General features: G+C 38.2%; 1 protein-coding gene across 2 annotated transcripts; it reads right to left on the bottom strand.

Moving 5' to 3' along the window:
• Positions 1-5865: 5865 nt before the first annotated feature.
• On the bottom strand, positions 5866-20191 carry gpr37b (G protein-coupled receptor 37b). 2 transcript variants are annotated; one of them, XM_027151072.2, is made up of 3 exons: positions 20063-20191; positions 18713-19963; positions 5866-7026 (listed from the first exon to the last, which is right to left on the bottom strand). In XM_027151072.2, exons 2-3 carry the CDS (start codon positions 19595-19597, stop codon positions 6226-6228), a joined length of 1686 nt encoding a protein of 561 aa, XP_027006873.2. In that variant the 5' UTR covers positions 19598-19963; positions 20063-20191; the 3' UTR covers positions 5866-6225. The 2 variants fall into 2 exon arrangements, with proteins under 2 accessions (XP_027006873.2, XP_027006872.2); XM_027151071.2 differs by having other exon boundaries at positions 18713-20183.
• Between the last annotated feature and the right edge of the window lie 1576 nt (positions 20192-21767).

The raw sequence follows: 21767 nt of genomic DNA, 5'->3' as shown, positions 1-21767 counted from the left end.
TTCCTCATGAATAGAATCAGAGTTGTAGACCAGAAACCACAGAAGAAAAAGGTAGCAAAAAGGAGTACCCATAAAAATACATATTAAATATTGAAATAATTCCGTTTCCACATTTAAGTGAAGTTCGATGTAACTGAAATGTACACCTGATAGCGTGTTGCTAATCAAACGGTATAATATGTTTGCTGTAAAAGGAAACAGGAAGTTTAGGGGTTGCAGCATCTTTTAAGATTTCTTTAACTGCAAATGCAGATAGTGCTAAAACAGCAATATATAGATTTAAAAAATAAATAAAGTCAGAATTATACATTACAAATTACGCATTCCTCTTAAACCGTTAGTGATTTGCCAACTATTATAATTAACTTTTAATTGAACAACACAATTCATAGTTATACAGTAGCTAATGCACTGGAACATCTGCAAGTCTTCAGAGGAGTTTGTACTTTCTGGTTTCTGTGAAAAGCTCATATGACATGATATGACTCGTTAACATCAAGAGAGAGCAAAAAAGAAGAGAAGCTTGTGAGGGAACGACTGTAAGACGAGTGATATGATGACTGAGGAAGACAGGATGTAATTTTGTGTTAGGAAACTTACTGTAACTGTTACAAAGAGCTGACACTCCTCCAAAAGATGTTAAAGAAATGTCTACTTTTTGTTGTTATATAACATGTTTTAGTACATTTATTATTACGCTTAGATTAAGTGGAGTATGTGTTAGACGCGTTTCTGTAAATGAGCTGTTTTGGAAGACTAACATATTAGCTATAGTTATATTAGCTACGTTCGTTTATAAAGTCGGAAATATTTATATCCGAAATATCCGAATATTTATATCCGAAATGAATCAACATTTTTGATTTGAGAATTCATCTGTAACTCATCTGTAACGTAACTGTACATACAGTGTACGTCGTGTTTGATTTATAAACCAGGCTCATGTATTTAAAAACCGCTCGCACATTAAGACCTCAGCTCGTGAACTTGTGAGCAGCAGCCAGAATAATTAGCTCCAATGCCACCCACTAGCCATAACAAATCCTGCTGCTCATTAGCCATATTTAATTAAAGCAAGAGAGTAGCAGGTGTTTCCTCAACAGCCACTGTATATCCTTTTACTACAGCCTGGATCCATAGAGAGGATGTGCAAGATAGAAGAGTGAAGTTGGCTGCATTCGAATGTGACAGATGAAAAGGATATGGTTGTATCCTTCAAAATAAGGCATGGAAACCTGGCAGATGAAACCCCTGAGCAGCTTCAAGACAGTAAAATAATGAGCATGTACTGCATGTACTGTATACATACAATTTTATCTACAGATATAGTAGATCATGTACAGAAGTCTTCTAAAGCTATGAGATTTAAATTTCATGACTGATTGAATCGCTTTGAAGCTGTGCACTTCTGTAATAAAGACAAAATCTGCCATAAAAAAAAAAAAAGATTCAACATGAACAAAATAGTAAAATACTGCAGCTGTGAACACGGGCAACAGTGCAAACTGTCAGATTTTTGAGCTATTTTTGGTTATTTATAGGTAACCATCAGCAGGGCTGGACTGGGACAATAATTCAAAACAGAAATCTAGGTCCAAGCCACATTATATACACTGAACAGAAATATAAATGTAACACCTTTGGATTTTGTCCCATTTTGCAATTTTGTTAAAAAAAAAACACATTTCCTGGCACGGATCACTGCGGGATTTCAGAGCACTGATTGACCAGGATGATCAGCATGATTCATGTAGAAAGGTGTTTATTATTTAAAAAAATAAATAAGTCTTCTCTGAAAATGTGAGGTATTTTCTGAATGCCCCAGATGCCACATACGAATGTCAATGAATTAAATAGCCACCTCAAATGTTTTGATAACCAGCTGGAAAATTGCAGCCTAGGCCTCCGATATAAGCCAATTTACCTGTAGCATCATCTCACACAGACAGCTGGTGAACCCAAATAACATCTATACAACCTTACGAAAGGTCATTTGACATCCTTATTAGGTGCATTGATCTAAATGCAGTTTGGCATTTTAAAAGGATGCGAGTTGGCAAAACATTCTCCCAGATTTAAACCCTGATTTCTGCTATATGGAGCAGACAGCAGGCAGTTTGTTTGGGGCCGTGTGGGTGAGCGTCTTACTGATGTCATTGTTGGAAACGATGGTGGATTTTGATATGTGCACTTAATTCCAGTGGTCAGTATACATCATCAATAATGTATACCACAATATGATCCTGACCACTTCATCTATAACCACTGCACTTTTCAGTAAAACAGTGCATAGTCACATTATAGGGGTCTAAGCTACACACTCGCTTTCTTTTATAGCCTACTCTGCATTGGCTTGTACAACAGTGTGTTTAAACTCCCACTAATATTTCACAGGTTACTATCAGGATCTTGGTTAACTTGATGTGAAGATGTGTTGAGCTGCTCTGGGCATTTACTGTATGTTAATGGTGATGTTTAAAAGATTGTAAAAGTCATTGTAGAAATTCTTTATCATGATCTGCCATGTTTTTGGGTACATGTGGCAAGCAAAGCCAGATCTATATTCGACTGCTAGAATGCTCAAACAGTCACTTAAATAAAGCTTTTAGAACATAATTTACACACACATACTTATGTAACCCAATTATATGAAGAACTATCGCTTTATAAATTATAATAAACTGAGAGTTCCCAGGCTAGCACATGGCTCACTTATACATTGTACCAAGAAAGCATGTGTAAACATTTTTATACAACATTTTTATATTAATGCAAAGTAATTCTGAGAATTTGGCAGGTTTGGTAAAAGGGCTGTTGTTTTTCTCTTACCACTCAACTGTTCCAGTTCTTATTCATCTCTTCCATGTGCATCCAACCGTTACTCCTGCTTTGGTAGAAAGTGTCACGGTAGAGTGACCTCATGATTAGTTATTGAAGCAGAAATAAGGGGAAGTAGGTTGAATGGATGTGGCTGAGCTGTACTCTAGTGATGGGACTTCTCGCTCTTTTTGTGGTACTTTCAGCAAAAGACAGTCGAGCATTCTTAAAGACTTGTTTTTCAGTTCCATGTATTTTTTTTTTTCGATATAAAGAAGTTTGACAAAAGCCATAAATAAGAGCACAGGGTGAAACATCATCCACACCAACTAAACTCCCCATACCTCAAAGTAATAAGTGTTCTTAGCCTACTAACAGCAATACGGCTATCGCTGGCATTCTAGCAGCCATAAACAAGTTAATGTACAGTGTTAAGTATCTAAGAACATCTCAGATATTGGGGGGAAAAGGTCTTAATGCAAGCACTGGCTAACAGCATTACCTCTTCCACATAACGAAATAAACACCGACAACCTAACAATCTAAGACAGCAGACTCATTCGCAAAAGGTACATCACAGCTGTGTTTCTGTATATTTGAGCTTATTATAGCCTCACCATACAGATCAAATCTCACGGTGGCCAGTCTCTAAGCATTATTATTATTATTATTATTATTATTATTTAGACATGATGCAAACAATAATAACCGCACCAGTTGTTTCTTTTAAGAACTATGAAGAGATCAAGAAGGTAATAACACTGCCCTGGGAAATGTTCTCCCTGCACTGCAGCTAAGCATTCAAGTAAAGAGTAAGTAATGCTAACTGACTGTGCTAACAAGATCAGACTGAAGAGCACTCTCCACCCTCACCCGCAAAGTCAGTCTGAAACCAATTAAGACAAGCACTGGCTGTGCTCTTTGTTATCAATCTCACTATCTCACTATCTCACTATCTCACTATCTATCTATCTATCTATCTATCTATCTATCTATCTATCTATCTATCTATCTATCTATCATATGTATTTGGGTTATTTTAAGGTTGTGCATGTGAATTTGGTGATTTCTCTTTTTCAGTCCCTATGGCAGATACTAAAGAACAAATATTTTTTGTGCAATTAATTTTTTACACTGGATTCTGGAGCATCTCAAAAAGCTTGACAGTGACATTATTATTATTATTATTATTATTATTATTATTATTATTATTATTATCCCTCAAATTAACAGTCTAGAGCAGGGGTCCGCAATCCGCAAAGGGCCGGTGTGGGTGCAGGTTTTCATTCCAACCAAGCAGAAGCCACACCAGAGTCTACTAAAAGCCAAGAACATCTGATTAAACAGGTGGAATCAGCTGTGGCTTGTAATTGTTTGGAATGAAAACCTGCACCCACACCGGCCCTTTGCGGATAAGATTGGAGACCGCTGGTCTAGAGGAATGGGATCACAACTGGACAATTGGCCCCATTGGTATTTAATTTGATCAAAACTGTGCAGTTAAATAAATAAATAAATAAATAAATAAATAAATAACCTGGTCTTTAACTGCCCGTTTGGGTGAGTCTGTGTCTATGATGTCCTCAGATTCCTGTTCTTGGATGAGGGGAATGGAACCTGATGACATCTTCAGCTCATCCACGCTAGCATTTGATGTACCGTGCACGCTGAGGGCACGGTTGCAAAGAGTTATCAGGTGAAGTTACTATATTCTTCCTGTTAGCTCAGCGCAGTATTGTCATTCTCCTCTGATCTCTGTTTCACTTTGCATACGAGATCTTATCCTGTGCATGCAGGATGATTTGTTTGTTTGTTTGCATTCCACACTATTCTGTATAAACTCTACAGAATGCGGTTTGTGAAATTCTTTAAGATTTCTGAAATATTCAAACAAGTGTTTATGGCACCAACAACTATGCCACAGTTAACGCAACAGACTTCTTCTTCATTCTGATATTTGGGGTGAAAATGAACTGAAGCTGCACACATGAACGGCTGGTTAGATCCTTCACAACGCTGTGTATTTAACGCTCGTGTTATTAATTGTCTTAGGAACTCACTTTAGTTAAGTTAACAGACCATTACAGGAGACTCTGGAGACTTTATTTCAACTAATTTTGTAAATAAATTAGATTTATATAAGACATTGTGGGTTGATGGTCGAATTGCTTGAATTTGGCATCATAATTGGATTAATGTCAGATGGGAAAGCAGAGCTGTAATCGCTAGCCAGAACCGGAACAAGCACACATCACAGCTACAATAGCCCAATCGGGGGAAAAAGGCAAATCAAATTGACTATAAAGGAGAAAGAGAAAGAGAAAGAGAGAGAGAGAGAGAGAGAGACTGATCATGGGCATTAAAGTGACAGTAGGTGTTTTAGATTCCAATCAGGAATCCAGCAAGTACAAGTAAAGCGATCAACATTCAACAAAAACAAAGACATTTCTCACGGCCATTTTTAAGCAAGGATTATGCCATAACTGACAGCGTCTGCCTCAAGCTTCAAAGGTCTTGTTCAGACGATGAGAAATACGCTAGACGCATGGGGGAATAATAAAGGAGCAGCTTTTCTGGGTGGATGAAGTAGGCTTCTCCATGCTCTGAAATAAAACAGATCTATTCAATCTGACAGCTAATGTGATTATACAGATAAACATACGTGCAGCAGTGACAGATCTGTAAGATCTGTGTTTTCTAACATAAAATCAACAAAGCATTGTATAAATCTTTGTCTTTTTTTTTCTTGTTTTTTGGGGAGGGGGACAGGGCAGTTCATGCAGCACTAGATAGACCACTTGTAATATCTGTTTTGCTGACAAGCTACATACTGAATATAAAATGGGGCTATATTTGCATTTTAATAAACCATTTTCCTGCAAAGAATTGTGAAAGATAAACCACTTCCCAGCAAACACTTGAGTTTATTAAAGAGAATTTTCGGTTATATAAAAACGGACTTAGAAACCATTAAGCACACTGAGCATAGTGTCGATATCTACTTTTCTTTTCTGCTATCACACATACACATCAGGGATTTTCTTCAGGTGTTCGAATGTACTGCTTTACGCGATTCAAGACAGAGTTACACAATCACCTTCATTAAAAGAAAGGTCAAGGCATGGAACATGTTGCCGTATACAGATATCATGAGAATTTTACTAGCAGTAAGATGCAGAGACATAGAAAGAAAGCTAAAGCGGTTGGCAGTGCAAAAAATATGCAAAGAGTCGCTAGTTTTTAAAAACGTAGTCTAATACAAATAATAATACAAAAAAAAAGTAATTACGTTTTGTACATTACTTCATAAGACAGTAGTCAGAGTATTTACAGAAGTGAGACAGTATGTGCTTGCACTCTACATTTTATAGTATTGTTGGCACTGACACATACATTGGCACCGGTGGTTCAGGAGTGAGACCCTGTCGCAGTGTAGTTGGACATCTCCCTTCGGATGGTGCTAAACGGAGACAGCTCCAACTCGGTGGTACATTCGTGCTCGTTATCGTCACTGCCCACCGCCGAGGAGGCTGCCGCACCACACATGTTTGTGCAACAGCAGCAGCACTCTAGGAAAGCGTGACCAAACGGCGGGCACAGGCAAAGCAGCAAGACAGGTGTTATCGCAGTGCGCAGGAAGAGTAAGAGCTGACCGAGTGTGCGCAGTACACCCACGATATCTAGGTGTTCTATGTAGGCCGCCACCATGTTTGCGACGTTGTCGGGCACCGCGCAGGCAGCATACAACACAGCAAGTGCCACAACAACACAGTTCATGCGGCTCTCTAGGCGCATCTGCTTCTTGTTGGCTCGTGGGCATCCGCGCTCGGCCTGGCGCATACGACGTGCTGTGGCTAACGAACTGCCGATGGTAAACAGAGCAGGCAGGCAGAAATAGCACCCAAAGCACCACCAGAGCCTAGCACTCTCATACGCCAGGCCAAGTGTATAAAGAGTCTCAGGCAATGAGGGGGAGATGCGTTCCAGGCACCGCTCTGCTTTCTCTGTGTCGGATTCCTTCACCAGCTGCCGGATCAGGAGTTCGGGGAGTGCCAAGAGCAATGCGCCGACCCAGATCACAGCTAGCTTAGCAGCAGCAGATGCACAGGTCTCAATTGTTTCATAGTACATCTGAACATTGGTGGCGGCACGGAATCGATCGATGCACAGGGCACAAATGGTGAAGGTGGTCACACCCAGTGAGGCAATCTGAAAAACACAAACAAACAAAAACACACCGAGTCTTAAACACATTAGCAATTAATTGATCAAGTCTATATATGCATGATGAAAAATAAATAAACAAATAAATAAATAAATAATTTTTTTTTTTTTAAAAGTACAATATGGTTCCATAATGCACACAGCCTGTAAGAGTCTGGGCATGATATGTACCTGACTCATGTTCAAAAGTATTTAACATAAAACTGTCATCAATAAACTGGTTCTGATTAACTCAAAAAATTAATAAATCATCTTCTTTCCAGCTCTTAAAGTCATTAATTGCAGACATGTGCAAAACAATTTCTAAAAAATTTAACAACATGGAATAAAATGCCCATATACACAAAGCCCCTGAGCTCCATGAAGACACGGTGTATTAATGATGGACTGGAAGAACTGGAGTGTCCTGCACTGAGCCCTGACTCTGACTCAACCCCACTGAACACCTTTGGGATGAACTGGAACACCGACTGAACCCCTGACCTCCTCAGATCAGACACCCCAGACTGATCTCACTAACACACCAACATATAGGGAAAATCCACACCAACATATAGGGAAAAGTGTGACAAGATATTTTGGGGTTTTTGTTGTATTTGTTTTTGGGGCATGTAGAATTATTATATCCACTGTATATGTGCAATATGGCCAGTGTGTTTTTATATGTCATATACAGTCGATATATTTGCCTTGAAATTCTTGTGTGCGACTGAGAGAAACGGTCAAATGCCACTCAACAGCAAAGGCCAGCATTAAAGCTTTAAATGCTGCCATTTTCAAAAGAAAGATTACAAAACCTTATGCAGCATTGTAAATGTTAAAAACCTGTTCTCTGCCGAGACACCGGCCTTGTCTTCAGGCTTAATTATGTTTGACAGAGGTGAAAAAAGCCTTGCTACATACTTCCCTAGCCGGTATTTAATCAAATGTAATAAAATACAGGATAAACAGCTGCATTAACATCAACAGCCAGAAAACGTTTGGAAAATCTGCATATTGCTTTTTGTCTTCAAACTCCATGCCAAACTGGAAGCATCAAGGCCTCACGTTCATCCTGACCAAAATCACAAAACGTCCACAAGCCGTTAATCATAATAACATCCATTAGCATACAGTAATGGCAGGCTATTAATTAATTTGTTTAGACTGCTGCTCCATTAGGACTCACACTACCTGTTGTTTTCTGAATGCCGATATTCAGAGTGCAATCTCCATCACTTAAACGAGGACAGCTGAGTTTTAGCAATATTACAATATTAAGTATTTACACATGGTGGTCTATACACTGAATAAATCACCAACTTCAGTCCCTGGTCTGTGGAAAGCCTGCTCTGTATGTTTTGTATATGGGACCAGTTTAAAACTGACCTGTGAGTGTATTCTCTGTGACCCTGTTCACACCTGGTACTAACATCTGTCTCAAACAATCCAATCACACTAAGACAGCTGGAACACCAAGGCCTAGGTGTTTACCACTGCTATGCTGATGATACACAACTTATCTTCTCTTTCCCACCCTCAGATACCACAGCTTCTGACCAGATCTCAGCATGTCTGGCAGAAATTTCATCATGGATGACTGCTCATCAGTTAAAGCTCAATCCTAGCAAAACTGAACTGCTGTTCATCCCAGGTGATTCATCCCCAGGTCATGATCTTGCTATATCCTTGCACAACGATCTGATCTCCCCTTCAGCCACAGCTTGCAACCTTGGGGTAACCATGGACAATCAACTGTCCTTTTCCTCTCATGTTGCTAATGTGACTCGCTCATGTCGGTTTCTTCTCTACAACATTAGAAGGATTCGGCCATTTTTGTCCACACAGACTGCTCAGGTACTTGTTCAGTCTCTTGTCATTTCTAGACTGGATTACTGCAATGCACTGCTGGCAGGTCTACCTATGAACGCAATCCGTCCTCTGCAAAATGATCCAAAATGCAGTTGCATGGCTTGTTTTCAACCTGCCAAAGTTCTCGCATACCACCCCGCTGCTGCGATCCCTCCACTGGCTTCCTGTAGCTGCACGCATCCGATTCAAAACACTGATGCTGGCCTACAAAGCCAAAAATTAACCAGCTCCCTCTTACCTCAAAGCCCTCATCATTCCTCGCACTGCACCCTGCAACCTCTGATCTACCAGCACTGCTCGACTGGTTCCACCATCTCTCAGGGTAAGAGGCAAGTATACTACAAGACTCTTCTGTGTTCTGGCACCAAGGTGGTGGGATGAACTTCCCCTAGAGGTCCAGACAGCTGAGTCACTGGCTATTTTCAAGCGGCGGTTAAAGACCTACTTATTCAGGAAACACTTCAACTAGCACTTCTTTTGCATTTAAAAAACAAAACAAAACAAAAAAAAAAAAACCTTTGACACTTTTTCATTGTAACTTTGAACAAATGTTTTAAACTCATGGTATCTTAAGTATGTAACCTAGTGAACCAGCATTAATGTATTCAATGTTAGAGATTTAAGCACTTATGTACGTCGCTCTGGATAAGGGCGTCTGTCACATGCTGTGTACATTTTGTAAATGTAAATGTACACTTGGCATGTTGAATGCATGTATAATGACCACTTGTGAGTGTTTACTCGTGTTTACTGGCAACCTTCAGTTGCATTTGATTCTCAGAAGTAATGTACAACAAATCACGTAACTATAAGTTCTGTATCGAACGTTTCAATCACGTGTCTGTTAATGAATGGTAGAAATGAAGAGGACATGAGACAAAATCAGAAACTACAAAAACGTTAGTCTCCGCCCTTACGGCATCGGTATTATTAATTATCCAAGCGGTGGAGAAGTCTAGTGGTTAAAATGATTTCCGACGCACTGGACCACTATTCATTTACCCCCCTCACTTATGATCGATTCACCAGAACAAATTAATACTGGGGTGAGTTTAGTGATTTCTGTTCTATTTCTGACACATCCCTTAGCTAAAGTTATCTTCTCCTTTACTTATATGCAGCATGAAACCAAACTGAATCAATTAATATGCAAACCGAAACTATCAATCACTTGTACAGACACGGGCTGAATCCTTTCCAAAGCAACCTTAGTCTGCTCTTTCTGAGTCTCAATCGATGGCGCAGTGCCAACTGTGCATGGTACACTGGGCCATTCACGTTTCCCAGCAGCAGATGATATACCACCGTGTGCTACCTCCTTCCATTATAGTCCATTAAACTCCTGATTAAGGGCTTTTAGTCCAATGACAGCAGCAGTTATTAATCTGCCTTTAGTGGCTTTCATACAGGGTTCTTGGGGGAATGGAGGGGCAGTTTGGTGTAGGTGTGTGTGGCAATAACTCTTTCCTCTGCTGATGAATGGGATTACATTGAGGGGGTGCACGACAGCATGGGGAGTGGGCTATAGACAAAAGCCATAATGGGTATGGTGTTTTATGTGAAACAGTCCAACACATAAATTCTCCTGAAGTATGGGCTCCAATGTGGACGCCAACACTGAGTATGATGTATAGACCAATGGGAATAAATCTTTAGCTTGAAACATTCTGAGTCAAGACAGCAAAAAGGTGACAGGTGCCATCATTCGATACCACTCTGGACATGCTGACATTTATATACAGTCAACTGAGCGATTAAACTCTAATGTTAAACAAAGGAGCACAGAATTATGATGGCCAAATGGATAAATAATGGAAAAATCGAATATGTGACTTGGGGACAAAATGGATATTTCTAACCTGTTCACCAATTCAAGTTCAGATGTCTAAAACTACTTCTACTTCTAAAACTACTCAGAAAAAAAAACCTTTTTTCCCAATGATTGTAATTAAAACAAACTGGTTATGAGCACAACTTTGTCTCGAGTTTTATTCCATTGCTGTTTTTTCCATAACAAGTGTGTGTGTGTGTGTGTGTGTGTGTGTGTGTGTGTGTGTGTGTGTGTGTGTGTGTGGGTGTGTTAGGTCATATACATTTCATCATAAAAACACCAGGATTATGTGAAATCACCATATTTATACCGATTGAATCTAGCAAGTACAGATAAAAAAGCACTTTGGTCAGCTACTAGACGTGAAGCGAACGTTCGTACTTCGAATGTGGAATGTTTACATGCCTGGGCTTGATCTGTAAAACAAGTAAACACCCTCTAAATCAAGGGTGTCACACCGACATTGTGCCTGGCTCACATCACCGTTTCTGTCAGCTCGTGCACGGGCAATGACCTAAAGCTCATTTTTAATCATATTATAATTTACTCTATTTATAAGCACTAATAACTAGTCAATGGTATACACTATGAAGGGATATCATTTTGTTGTGAGTGGGGGTGGGGGGCACCCATAGATCTGTACAGTTGTAGAGAATAAGAGTAACACTTGGACTAAACATACTGGATTATGTTGAAAGTATACAATTTTGTGAGATATGTGTGACAAACTACGCAAAAAAAAATTTGTGTAGATCATTAAATACCGTGTCATTCAACCCACCCTCATTATCAGTGTCAGCATTAAAAAGAAATAACGTACGAAGGAGAACTCGTGTGGGTAAATCTCTGTGGGAGATGTCTCGCATATTCTTTGTTTTTATGTGAAATCAACACATTTTTTGGTCTCTACACTGCGCGATACATTTCAAGATTTGGAATCACTTACAAAATCACACTGAAGACCAAATCTCCGAATCCTGAGTCTGACGTGCATCGTGCACAGTGCAGTGTTTAGCACTGTGACACGTCTGTATGTGTATAGTAGCGCATACAACATGCCACTTTATACACTTTATACACTCCATACACTATTTACACACCATACTGCACCTGGACATTCTATGGACACTTTAACTCTGGACTTGCACAGCACAGTGCCCCTTTATACACTATTTACACACCAAACTGCACCTGGACACTTTAAGGACAATCTTTTAAAAACCATAAACATTTATGTATATGTAAATTTATGTATATGTATATACGTTATTTCTTCACATTCTCCACATATTTCATATTTTTATATAGTTTTTATATAGTTTTCTTATATAGTTTATACTTTCTTATTATTTTATTTCTTTACTTTCTTTTTTATTCCTTTTTTATATTCTTTATTCTTATACTGGACAGTTGCATAAAGCATTTCACTGCATATCGTGCCCTGTATGTATGTGTATGTGACAAATAAAATTTGATTTGATTTGATTTGAATACTACATACAGTCAGGCTCATTATTATATCAACAATGTAGAAGTTAAGAGAAAGCCTCAAAACAGAAGGACCAACAACATACTGTATAACAAAGCCTGCACAGTTCTGGACTAGCATCCTATGGACAGATGACACAAAGAACAACTTGTAGCAGAACGGTGGGAAGAGAAGAGCATAGAGAAGTGACAGAACTGCTCACACCGACATACTACCCCATCTTACGGCATGGCTGCGTATCAGTCCCAATGAAACTGGTTCCCTTGCATTTATTTATTATGTGACTGCAGACAAAAAAAAAGAGTGAAGTGTATTCAGCTACATTATCTGCTCACTTTCAGCCAAATGCATTAAAACTCATTAGTTGGTGCTTTGTAAATTGGACAATTTGAAAATGGATGGCATACTCTGAAAGCAACCCAAGAGTTTTTTTTTAGCCAAAGAAGCAGAATGATCTCAGGGTTGCCATCGCTTATCAGGGGAAAATAACTAACTAGATTTTTTTTTAGTCTTTTCCATATTAAATTATGCGAATGAGAATAAAAAAATATATAGTGTCATTAATTATTAAAAGTATAATTTATTTTTAAAACTCCTTCAAGTGGCACCACAAACTAAACTTTTGCACATTTACAAAATACTGTATTTTCTATCTAAAGAAAAAACATAAATAGTTAAATAATGTAGACAAATTCATTGACAGAGAGAACGCATGAAAAGTGAGTGATCACGAGGGACACTGTTACTCAGATATACTGGAAACAGTGTTGATCGTCGATTGGTCATTTGAAGCAGTCGTGATCAGTGAATTTTGGGAAACAGGTATTGTTTTGTTAATTGATGTGAAACATTGGTGATTAGTGAGGAGTTTTTCGAGGAAAAGTGATGATAACTGATTGGCTGTTGAAAGCAAAGGTAAACACTAATGTGATGATTAACGTCTGCTCAAAAAAAGCAGCAAAATTTGTCACTATTTTTTTTTTCCAATTAAAGCCACTAAAGTCTATACGTTGGCAACATCATTCTAGAGTCAATCACCTGTACAGAGGGAAGCAGTTATAGCCTTGCAAAGTATTACTGAAGAAAAAGAAGCCCAGTCTGGTGATGGGGATGTGGTAGCCTATCGGAAGGTTGTGAGTTCGATTCCTACGTCCACCAACCTGCCACTGCTGGGCCCCTTAGCAAGGCCCCTTAACCCTCAATTGCTCAGTTGTATAAAAATGAGATAAAATGTAAGTCGCTCTGGATAAGGGCGTCTGCTAAATGCTGTAAATGTGATGACTATGGGCTCCACACATTAGGCAGCATTTACTTGGGTATATCCTGGATATAAATACTTTAAAGAAAAGATGAAACTAATATTCAGTAGTTAAATTTAACTCATGTTGTGGTAGACAGCAAAAATATGTTCAAATATTTCAGGTTATTTAAATACCATTAGCTGTTTCAGCATTTTTTCTTGCAAGCTTTCACTGACTGAATTAAACGAGGCACTGGGATGTTCCACACGTACGTGGAAGCTGACAAATACAGTAGGCAGTGTTTACTGACGAAGCACCTAAACCTATACGCCTTAGTGGGAAATAATGAATTCTTACGCACATAGCTCTTGTAACATTTGCGGGTTTAAACAAACTTAATTTTCACTGGCATGAAATGTATTTGTGCAAGATAAAAATGGCTTACTACAGCTTTAGCCGTCTTCGCGAGGGATTGTTTATTGTGCTGACGTGAGCGTAGAGTTGGGAAATATGATGATATACTGATAGCATGATCAATTACACCACAGCACATTTTTCAGAATATTGTCAGTATTTTTACAATCATTATTAACAGCAGAAGTAGCTGTTTTTTTGTTAATAGTTAGTACTTAAACATTAGCACGGTACAATTGTAAAATTGTGTTCACACACACAAAACCTCTGGATATATAAACTCCCCATTAACATTTCTTGTTTTGCTCTACCGCAACAAATATAGTAGCAGAACAGGGTTTTATGTTCTGGTTTTGATTAAAGTATTGGATGTCCTCTGAATGAATTGAAATATATATTTTAAAAACTGCTTAAGTATTCACCGTCTTAAGCCCTATTCGGACGGGACTAGTTTTACGTGGGGACATGGAGTAATACAATTTTACCTCAGGAAGTCTGTAATATTAATTGGCCAATTCGCACGGGACAAGACATCTCAGTAAAACTAGCAGAAGTGGGAGGGGTAACTCGCTTTACACACCACAGTAACCTCCTTGTCGTCATGTGCGTATGACATGGTTCCTATTTCAAGTCCATGCTTGCCAAAAACTACTTTTAAACAGGAAATGACAGAACTTTACCGTACATATTTACAGCGGGTCTATTCGGACGGGATTAGGTAATTTTTCCGGACCTTTTTACAGAAGGTAAAAGTCGCCGTAATCTTTACTGACATTGTCCGTAATGATTACCCAGATGGCACATTCGGACGGGACTAAAATCACCGAGAAGCTCTGGTAATAATTACTTTACCCCCACGTCCCCACGTAGAACTAATCCCATCCGAATAGGGCTTTAGTGGGATTTGTCCTTTTGCAGCAATTAATTGGGGGATGTGGTAGACTAGAAGTTAAGGTGTTGGGCTACCAATCCGAAGGATGTGAGTTTGATTCCTACGTCCACCAAGCTACCACTGCTGGGGCCCTGAGCAAGGCCCTTAACCCTCAATTGCTCAGTTGTATAAAAATATATATATAAATAAATAAAAAAAAGTAAGCCGCTCTGGATCAGGGTGTATGCTGTAAATGTAAATGAAGGAGTTGTGTTGAATATGTCTTTATGATCCTTGTACATTATGATTTTGCCATTTTCTTCCATTCTGCAATGTACTGTAGATTTCCCTCAACTCACCCAAATAAGATTTGACAATGTACTGTAGGTGGAAAGCAATTTTCTGGTCATGCCACATATTTTCTATCGGATTTAAGCCTGGGTTTAGATTTAACCCATTTTAGATGATCCCAAGTCATTCCTTTGTAGTTTTTGCCTTGTTCTTAGGCTCATTGTTCTGTTGGTACTGTATTTGTTTTTCACCCTAAATGTAGATAACAATCAGCTTGGAATGAGTTTTCATTAACTAAATTTGCTTAAATCTGGCTTCATCGATGTTGACTGGAATGACGAGCAGTTTTCCAGCATCTCCTGCTGAAAGCAACACGTGTGCTGGGTCACAGGAACATGGATGTTAGGCCGTATTTAGGTTGCACCAAACATAATACTTTGGCTTTAGATCAAATGGCTCAGTGTTAGTCCGATTACACTATAAGATATTTTTCAAATGGTTTTCTCTGAAGTGGCTTGCTCCTGGACTCTCCCCTATAGAGGCCAGATCTGTGAAGAGCTGATGATATTATTGAAGTCTGCACAGCTTCTCCTATTTCAGCTCTGTAACTACTTTATTGTTGTAGCTGGCTGCCTGAACACTTCTCCTGACAATTGCCCTTCCTGCCCGAGCATTCATTCTGACCTGATCTTCGTAGGTCCTGAGCTGCAACATATATTTTTGTCACCACTTTCTTTTTTTTTCTTCTGAAATTCATTTCAAAGCTGCACGGGTCAGGTTCTTACACTCCCTGACAGCAGGATCTGCCATTTTGCAAGTGCAAAATAATATATATTTTTTATATCATTCTAATGACTTCTAAATAATTGATTTAATATTGATTTATTACTTCAAAATGTCCAGAAAAGCATCTTATTCTGATAATACATCATTTTGAGATACGGGTGTGTACGTGAACACATATTTCCAGTGTTTGTTAGTGTAGGTATTAAAAATGTTCTACAGATTATTAATTGCTTCCAGATAGTTTTGTCTGCAGTCTATCTAGATATACAGTACGGTACATTGTGAGATGACTTCTAATATGATCACAGGGATATTTATCATCGCCTTTCCCTTGGTGTATTTCTTCCTTTAGCGCTTAGTCCAACATTCAGGCTACAGAGAGGTCATCTCTCTAAACACACACCTTTCTGCTCTCAGATAAAGGACCATGTGCTATTTCTCACTATATTTCTGTAGATAGCATTAAGTTAGATGTTCACTGACAGAATGTAAGAACTCTTTTAAACTTGAGCGTTTTCACAAACTTAAAAGCTGAAGACAAACACATTAATGTCTACAAATTTGCGGCATTATAAAACTAAATAATGTAAACCTCAGTTGACCAGTTTCAAATAATAAATAGCAACGATGCACTAAATCTTTATACAGACTATGCCGGCGATTTTAAATTGCTTATTTACTTCAAAGAAACCCAGTCAAATCAAACGAATGAATGTTAAATATGAAAAAAAAAAAAGAATATCATTGTATAAAAGGAGAATGCACCTAAAGCCATCAGGCTCCTAAACTCTAAACCAGCCTCTTAACATCTTCATGTCTCCACTTATATTCACTTTATCAGTAAGATATTCATCATCATTCACTACCTCACATTGACATACTGACACCTGTTTGCACATTTGCCTCTTGCACATCTTAATATTTAAGACTACAGTATAATGCACATGTGCATATTGCCTTGTACATCCCTGTCTATCTTATATTTATAACTAGTTTACTTTAATGCACATTATTTTTCATTCTATACATATACATATTTTTTATATATTTTATTCTACAGTATACATATCTCTTTTTTTATATTTTATTCTTATATTTTCATTGTTTACTTTGATCTCATTCTTTCATTGTTGTGTTTTTCTAATAAGTGCAATGTCCATGGAGCGGACCTGACTCACATTTCACTGCTGGTTATATATGCTCTATATAATTGTGTATGTGACAAATAAAAATCTTGAATCTTGAAATCTTGAAGTTTAAATCTTCCTGAACTCTTTATATAAGCCATTACTAAGTGACGTATATTTATCTGGCATAGACATTTGGGCGAGCCTATTTTGTGGTTTAGTTATCATTGCACGTGGACTTTTATGGAGTTTATTGGCCATCACCAAATGCAAATCGGCTGGGACTTGCTCATCCCTGGTAACATATTCGTTAACATAAACATTAAAGTACAAAGAAATTCATCGCATTTTTGGATAAGCATTTTTAGAAATCCTGTGGATATTTTTTGTTCAGATTGGCTTACGCAATAACTAAATAAATAAATAAATAAATCACTACTAAAGGACTAAAAAAAATATTTTGTAATTCTTTGTAGCTCTCAATTAAAGCTGACATTTTATTTTAACACTATTTGTTGTACCATGCACAAATATTCCCCTACATTGTATTGTGTAATCTTAAAACCTGAAAAATAAAATCGAGATCAATTGTCATGAATTTACACAAAATTCTGCATGGTACTTTAGCGGTGGGGGAAGAAATAAATTTTTTAATTACAAATAAATAATTATGTTCATTATAAAGCTCTATGTTGCTACCACTTCTCACCCAGAGAAGACCATCCACAGCCTGAAGCATGGTGGTGGTAATAGCGCGGTAAACAGAGGTTCACATAATAACAGCTTACAAAATAAGAGCAAGATGGAAGGAGCAAAATGTAGAACAAATTCCAGAAGAAAAACTGTTCCAGTCTACAAGAGGCTTGAGACTGAGGCAGATTTTCACCTTCCAACAGGAAAATGATCACCAACATACTATTAGACTTTACAATCAAAGCTGCTCCCAGTGAATCAGTCACCATAATACACACTGTTATTACTATTTAACTGTAATAACAAGAATAACAAATTATTTTAAACAACACGCGCAATAACAGAAACTTTGAAAAATGTGGGATATTACCTGTGTGCAATACGTCTGTTAGCGTAACTTCTCCCTCGTGGTCTCTTTTTTCTTCTCTGTATTTATACATTGTGTTGTGTATATACTGCATATTATATCATGTCTCTATTCTTTATATATTTGCATTTCTTTCTCTTTGCTGCTGTAAATGAGAAATTTCCCCATTGTTGGACAAATAAAGGTTTATCTTATCTGATCTTATCTTATCTTAATATGTTTAATAACAAGGAAAGCTAATTAGGGGCCACGAACCCTCTGCTAAAACTAGACTTTACTGGTTGTATGTCAAACTCATAACAGATTCATGCAACGAGTCTGGGTGTATGTCTGCATGATAACATGTGCAGATTCTAGACACAGATGCTTGTAGTGCTTTAATTAATCATGTATCTGATAAACACATTTATGCTTCGAAAAATTCAATACTGGTATAAGAGAATAAAATTACACCGTAAATAAAGGGGTTGATAAATGAATATTAGATATACATAATGAGCCTTCAGTGTTTTCCCAGCTCAGTCCTGGGTGTTCTCATTTTGCACTGCACATTTAAGTGATTTTCCTGTTCTTGTGTATGTATTTTAAAATGATGAGGGCTTATTAACAAACTTATAAGTATCAGAATCAGCAGAAAACATGTAACTTGTGCAACAAAGACATAAAAAATATAAAAGATAATAGTACTATAGATTCACCAGCTCAATTACCTCGATGTATGGGATAACTTTACAGGTGTAGTGGCCCAGTAGATAGGTTTTAGTCAGCTCATGGAACACCACAAGCGGCATGCACAGCAACAACACTGCCAGATCCCACACAGCCAGGTTGGCTAAAAGGGCGTTGGAGATGCTCCTCATGTAATAGTTATGGCACACAATGCACATCACTGCAACATTTCCAATGATCCCTATCACAAAAATGAGTGCGGAGAAACATGTGATGGCGTAGGCTGTGTACGTTTCGCTCGTGACCGGATAGAATGGGTTGGGGAAATACTCATTTTCCTCGTCTTCAGGGTATGGCGGGGTCATGGGTGTTGCATCCCATGGGTTATCTGGGGCCATGCGCCGGGTGTAAAACTCCACATGTTTGGTTATATCAAAAGGGAAGTCTGTGGAGGCGAGGGCCAAAGGCTTGGGCATCGGTTCCCACCAGGTTAAAGGTGAAGCGAGAGCATTTTCAGACTTCTTAGTACCTCCAGTTGCCTTCTTTACTTCCCATGACAGTTTCTTAAGGCGGTCCTTTGCACCTCTTCTGTGCCTGTGGTTTCTCTCGTTTTCACTAAACTTTCTCCATATCTTGTACTGATTGTAGACCACCTTTTCAGCATGGGTGCTCCTGTCCATCTTGTGTGACAGAAAGTAACATCCAGACTTTAAATTTTTGCATCTTCGCCCGAAACGTGTATCATTACCGTTCTTCGGTAACAACTGCATCCTGACATCCTGCGAGGACGTCCGGTGAGGTGGACCTGTGGCTTGTCTCCTCACATACCTCATGGCACCGGATGCCTTACTGTGCACATCGTCCCCGTCTGCCAGAGCCACAAGGGTTACAAGCAGAAATATAGTTTTTATAAAACAAACCTGCATCGTCAGTGTCACTTTCAGGTGCTGCTGATTTCTAAATCAACACGTTACATTGTGCAACTGAACTGGAAACCATCTTCAGTCCGCCCAACATTTTTTTTTTTAAAATAAGCTGATTTTATGGACCACCAACAAACAACCTGTCAAAATTTCCACGCACGAGCTTCTCCTTCATATAAACAGATGCATTATGCATCATGGACCATTAAACAGATCAGTCCATGCACCTGAGCACCTTGTTGAGCATTAGATTCCTTCTTCAGACACATTGTTGCCGTCACACAATGAGCGTCCACAGCAGAGGAGAGCGACATGTAGTGTATCAGTGCATCCTGCTGGTCTCGGGCGCGCCCACCTGGATCCTGTAGACTGGGGAAAAACAGGCAGTTCACAGCCACTGCGTTGCGTTCAGCGCGGAAAAACACACAAAATGGACACTTGCAAAGCTTTAAAGGGTGCAGTGCTTACAGAGCAATCCGACTGCGTATACAGAAAGGTGAAACCCGCGGATAAAATCTAAGCTCCACACTTCCGCGGTTAACTAACCCCGAACCGCCATATAGCACAGCCACCAAGCCCAGACCACGCCCCCGCGTCACCGCCGCGCAAAGACAGCCACGCCCACTCCATGTATAACTGTACATGTACTATACGCTCCTATAATACTGTCTCTGGACTTCTGGAGAGATATATATATATATATATATATATATATATATATATATATATATATATATATATATATATATATATATATAAAACATATCAGTACAATATAAAGTAATACAAGTAATATTAACTACACACTATAATACTATACAACACTATACACACTATAATAGAAGTATACAACACTACACCTTACCATCAATTCTATTCAATTCAATTTATTTGTATAACTTGTATAACACTTTTAACAATTTCCCATTGTCTTAAAGCAGTTTTACAGAAGTATGGATGTGATGAGTTCAGAGGTTAAGGCTTTGGGTTGCTGATCGGAAGGTCGGGGGTTCAAGTCCACAAGCTGCTGAGACAGGCCCTTAACCTCACCTGCTCCAGGGGCGCCGCACTATGGCTGACCCTGATCTCTGACCCCAGGCTCATAACAATCTGGTATATGCGAAAACGTAAAAGGATTTCAACTGCATGTCAGGTGTATATTTGAATTTTAAAAAAATAAAGATGAAAATGAATATATACAATTAAAGATTAAAATTAATTTAAAAAAGATTAAAGACCATCACACACATGCGCTTGTTGAACATCCTACAAATCAAATCAAATGTTATTTATTTGTTTGTTTGTTTGTTTGTTATTTGTCACATACTTATACATACTGTACTTACAGAGTACGACATGCAGTAAAATGCTTTTTGCATCTGTCTGGTATTCAAACATAAGCAATGCAATTAAGGATAAAAAAAATATAACCAATACTCCGGATATAATTCACCTTTGCACTTATAATAATCAGAACTTTTTTATCCAGCCTTTGTAAAGGCCATTAGAGTTCTTCTACTCAAACCTGGTAAACTTTATCCTTATGAAGCTTGCTTTGAGTACATAGGCATCGTTAACAGTTTAACAAGCTAATTCTACACACAGCAGGTGGAAGCTAAGAGATACAGAGTTATAGTATAAAAAAATCAAAAGTATATTTTTCTAAGAACTATATTAGATTTGTCACATATTTTAGTTAGCATGGTTGCAAACGCAACTATTTAATCCTGTACTACAATTACGCAGCACATATTCTGAGGTTTCTGGGTCTGTGTGCGTCCAGATTTCAACATAACCAGCAGTGTCTGTATTCTCATTAACTAATGTTAAAGTGTTTACTGGAGTACAGTAAAAAATAATTAAGTAAATAACAACCAATTAAATTTATATGAGCAGTTAAATAAGTTAATAAACAGTTTGTGATTTTTCTTCAAATATACTTAAAGGGTTATAAATGAGATTCACAAATCAAATTCAGCATAGTCTTTAGTTCTATTGTACCGTATATGACAGTGTCTTTCGGTTATTTTTAAGCTTAATCTCCATATATTAGTTATATAAATATGTCGGCGTATAATAAATAATATACACACCCAAGTTCATCTGTTGTCCATTTTGAAATTGGGACAGATTGCTACAGATCCTGTTATCCACCACCACCACCTGGCTGTTA

The sequence above is a fragment of the Tachysurus fulvidraco genome, chromosome 19 (genome assembly GCF_022655615.1).
Source record: "Tachysurus fulvidraco isolate hzauxx_2018 chromosome 19, HZAU_PFXX_2.0, whole genome shotgun sequence".
NCBI lineage: Eukaryota > Metazoa > Chordata > Actinopteri > Siluriformes > Bagridae > Tachysurus > Tachysurus fulvidraco.
This window is presented reverse-complemented; position numbering and strand designations above follow the sequence as displayed.

Excerpts from the sequence above, each read along its gene's own strand:
- gpr37b (XM_027151072.2), bottom strand. The coding sequence starts at position 19,597 with ATGCAGGTTTGTTTTATAAAAACTATATTTCTGCTTGTAACCCTTGTG. Across the intron at positions 7,027-18,712 it reads AAGTTATCCCATACATCGAG|ATTGCCTCACTGGGTGTGAC; the intron begins GTAATTGAGCTG and ends TGTGTTTTTCAG.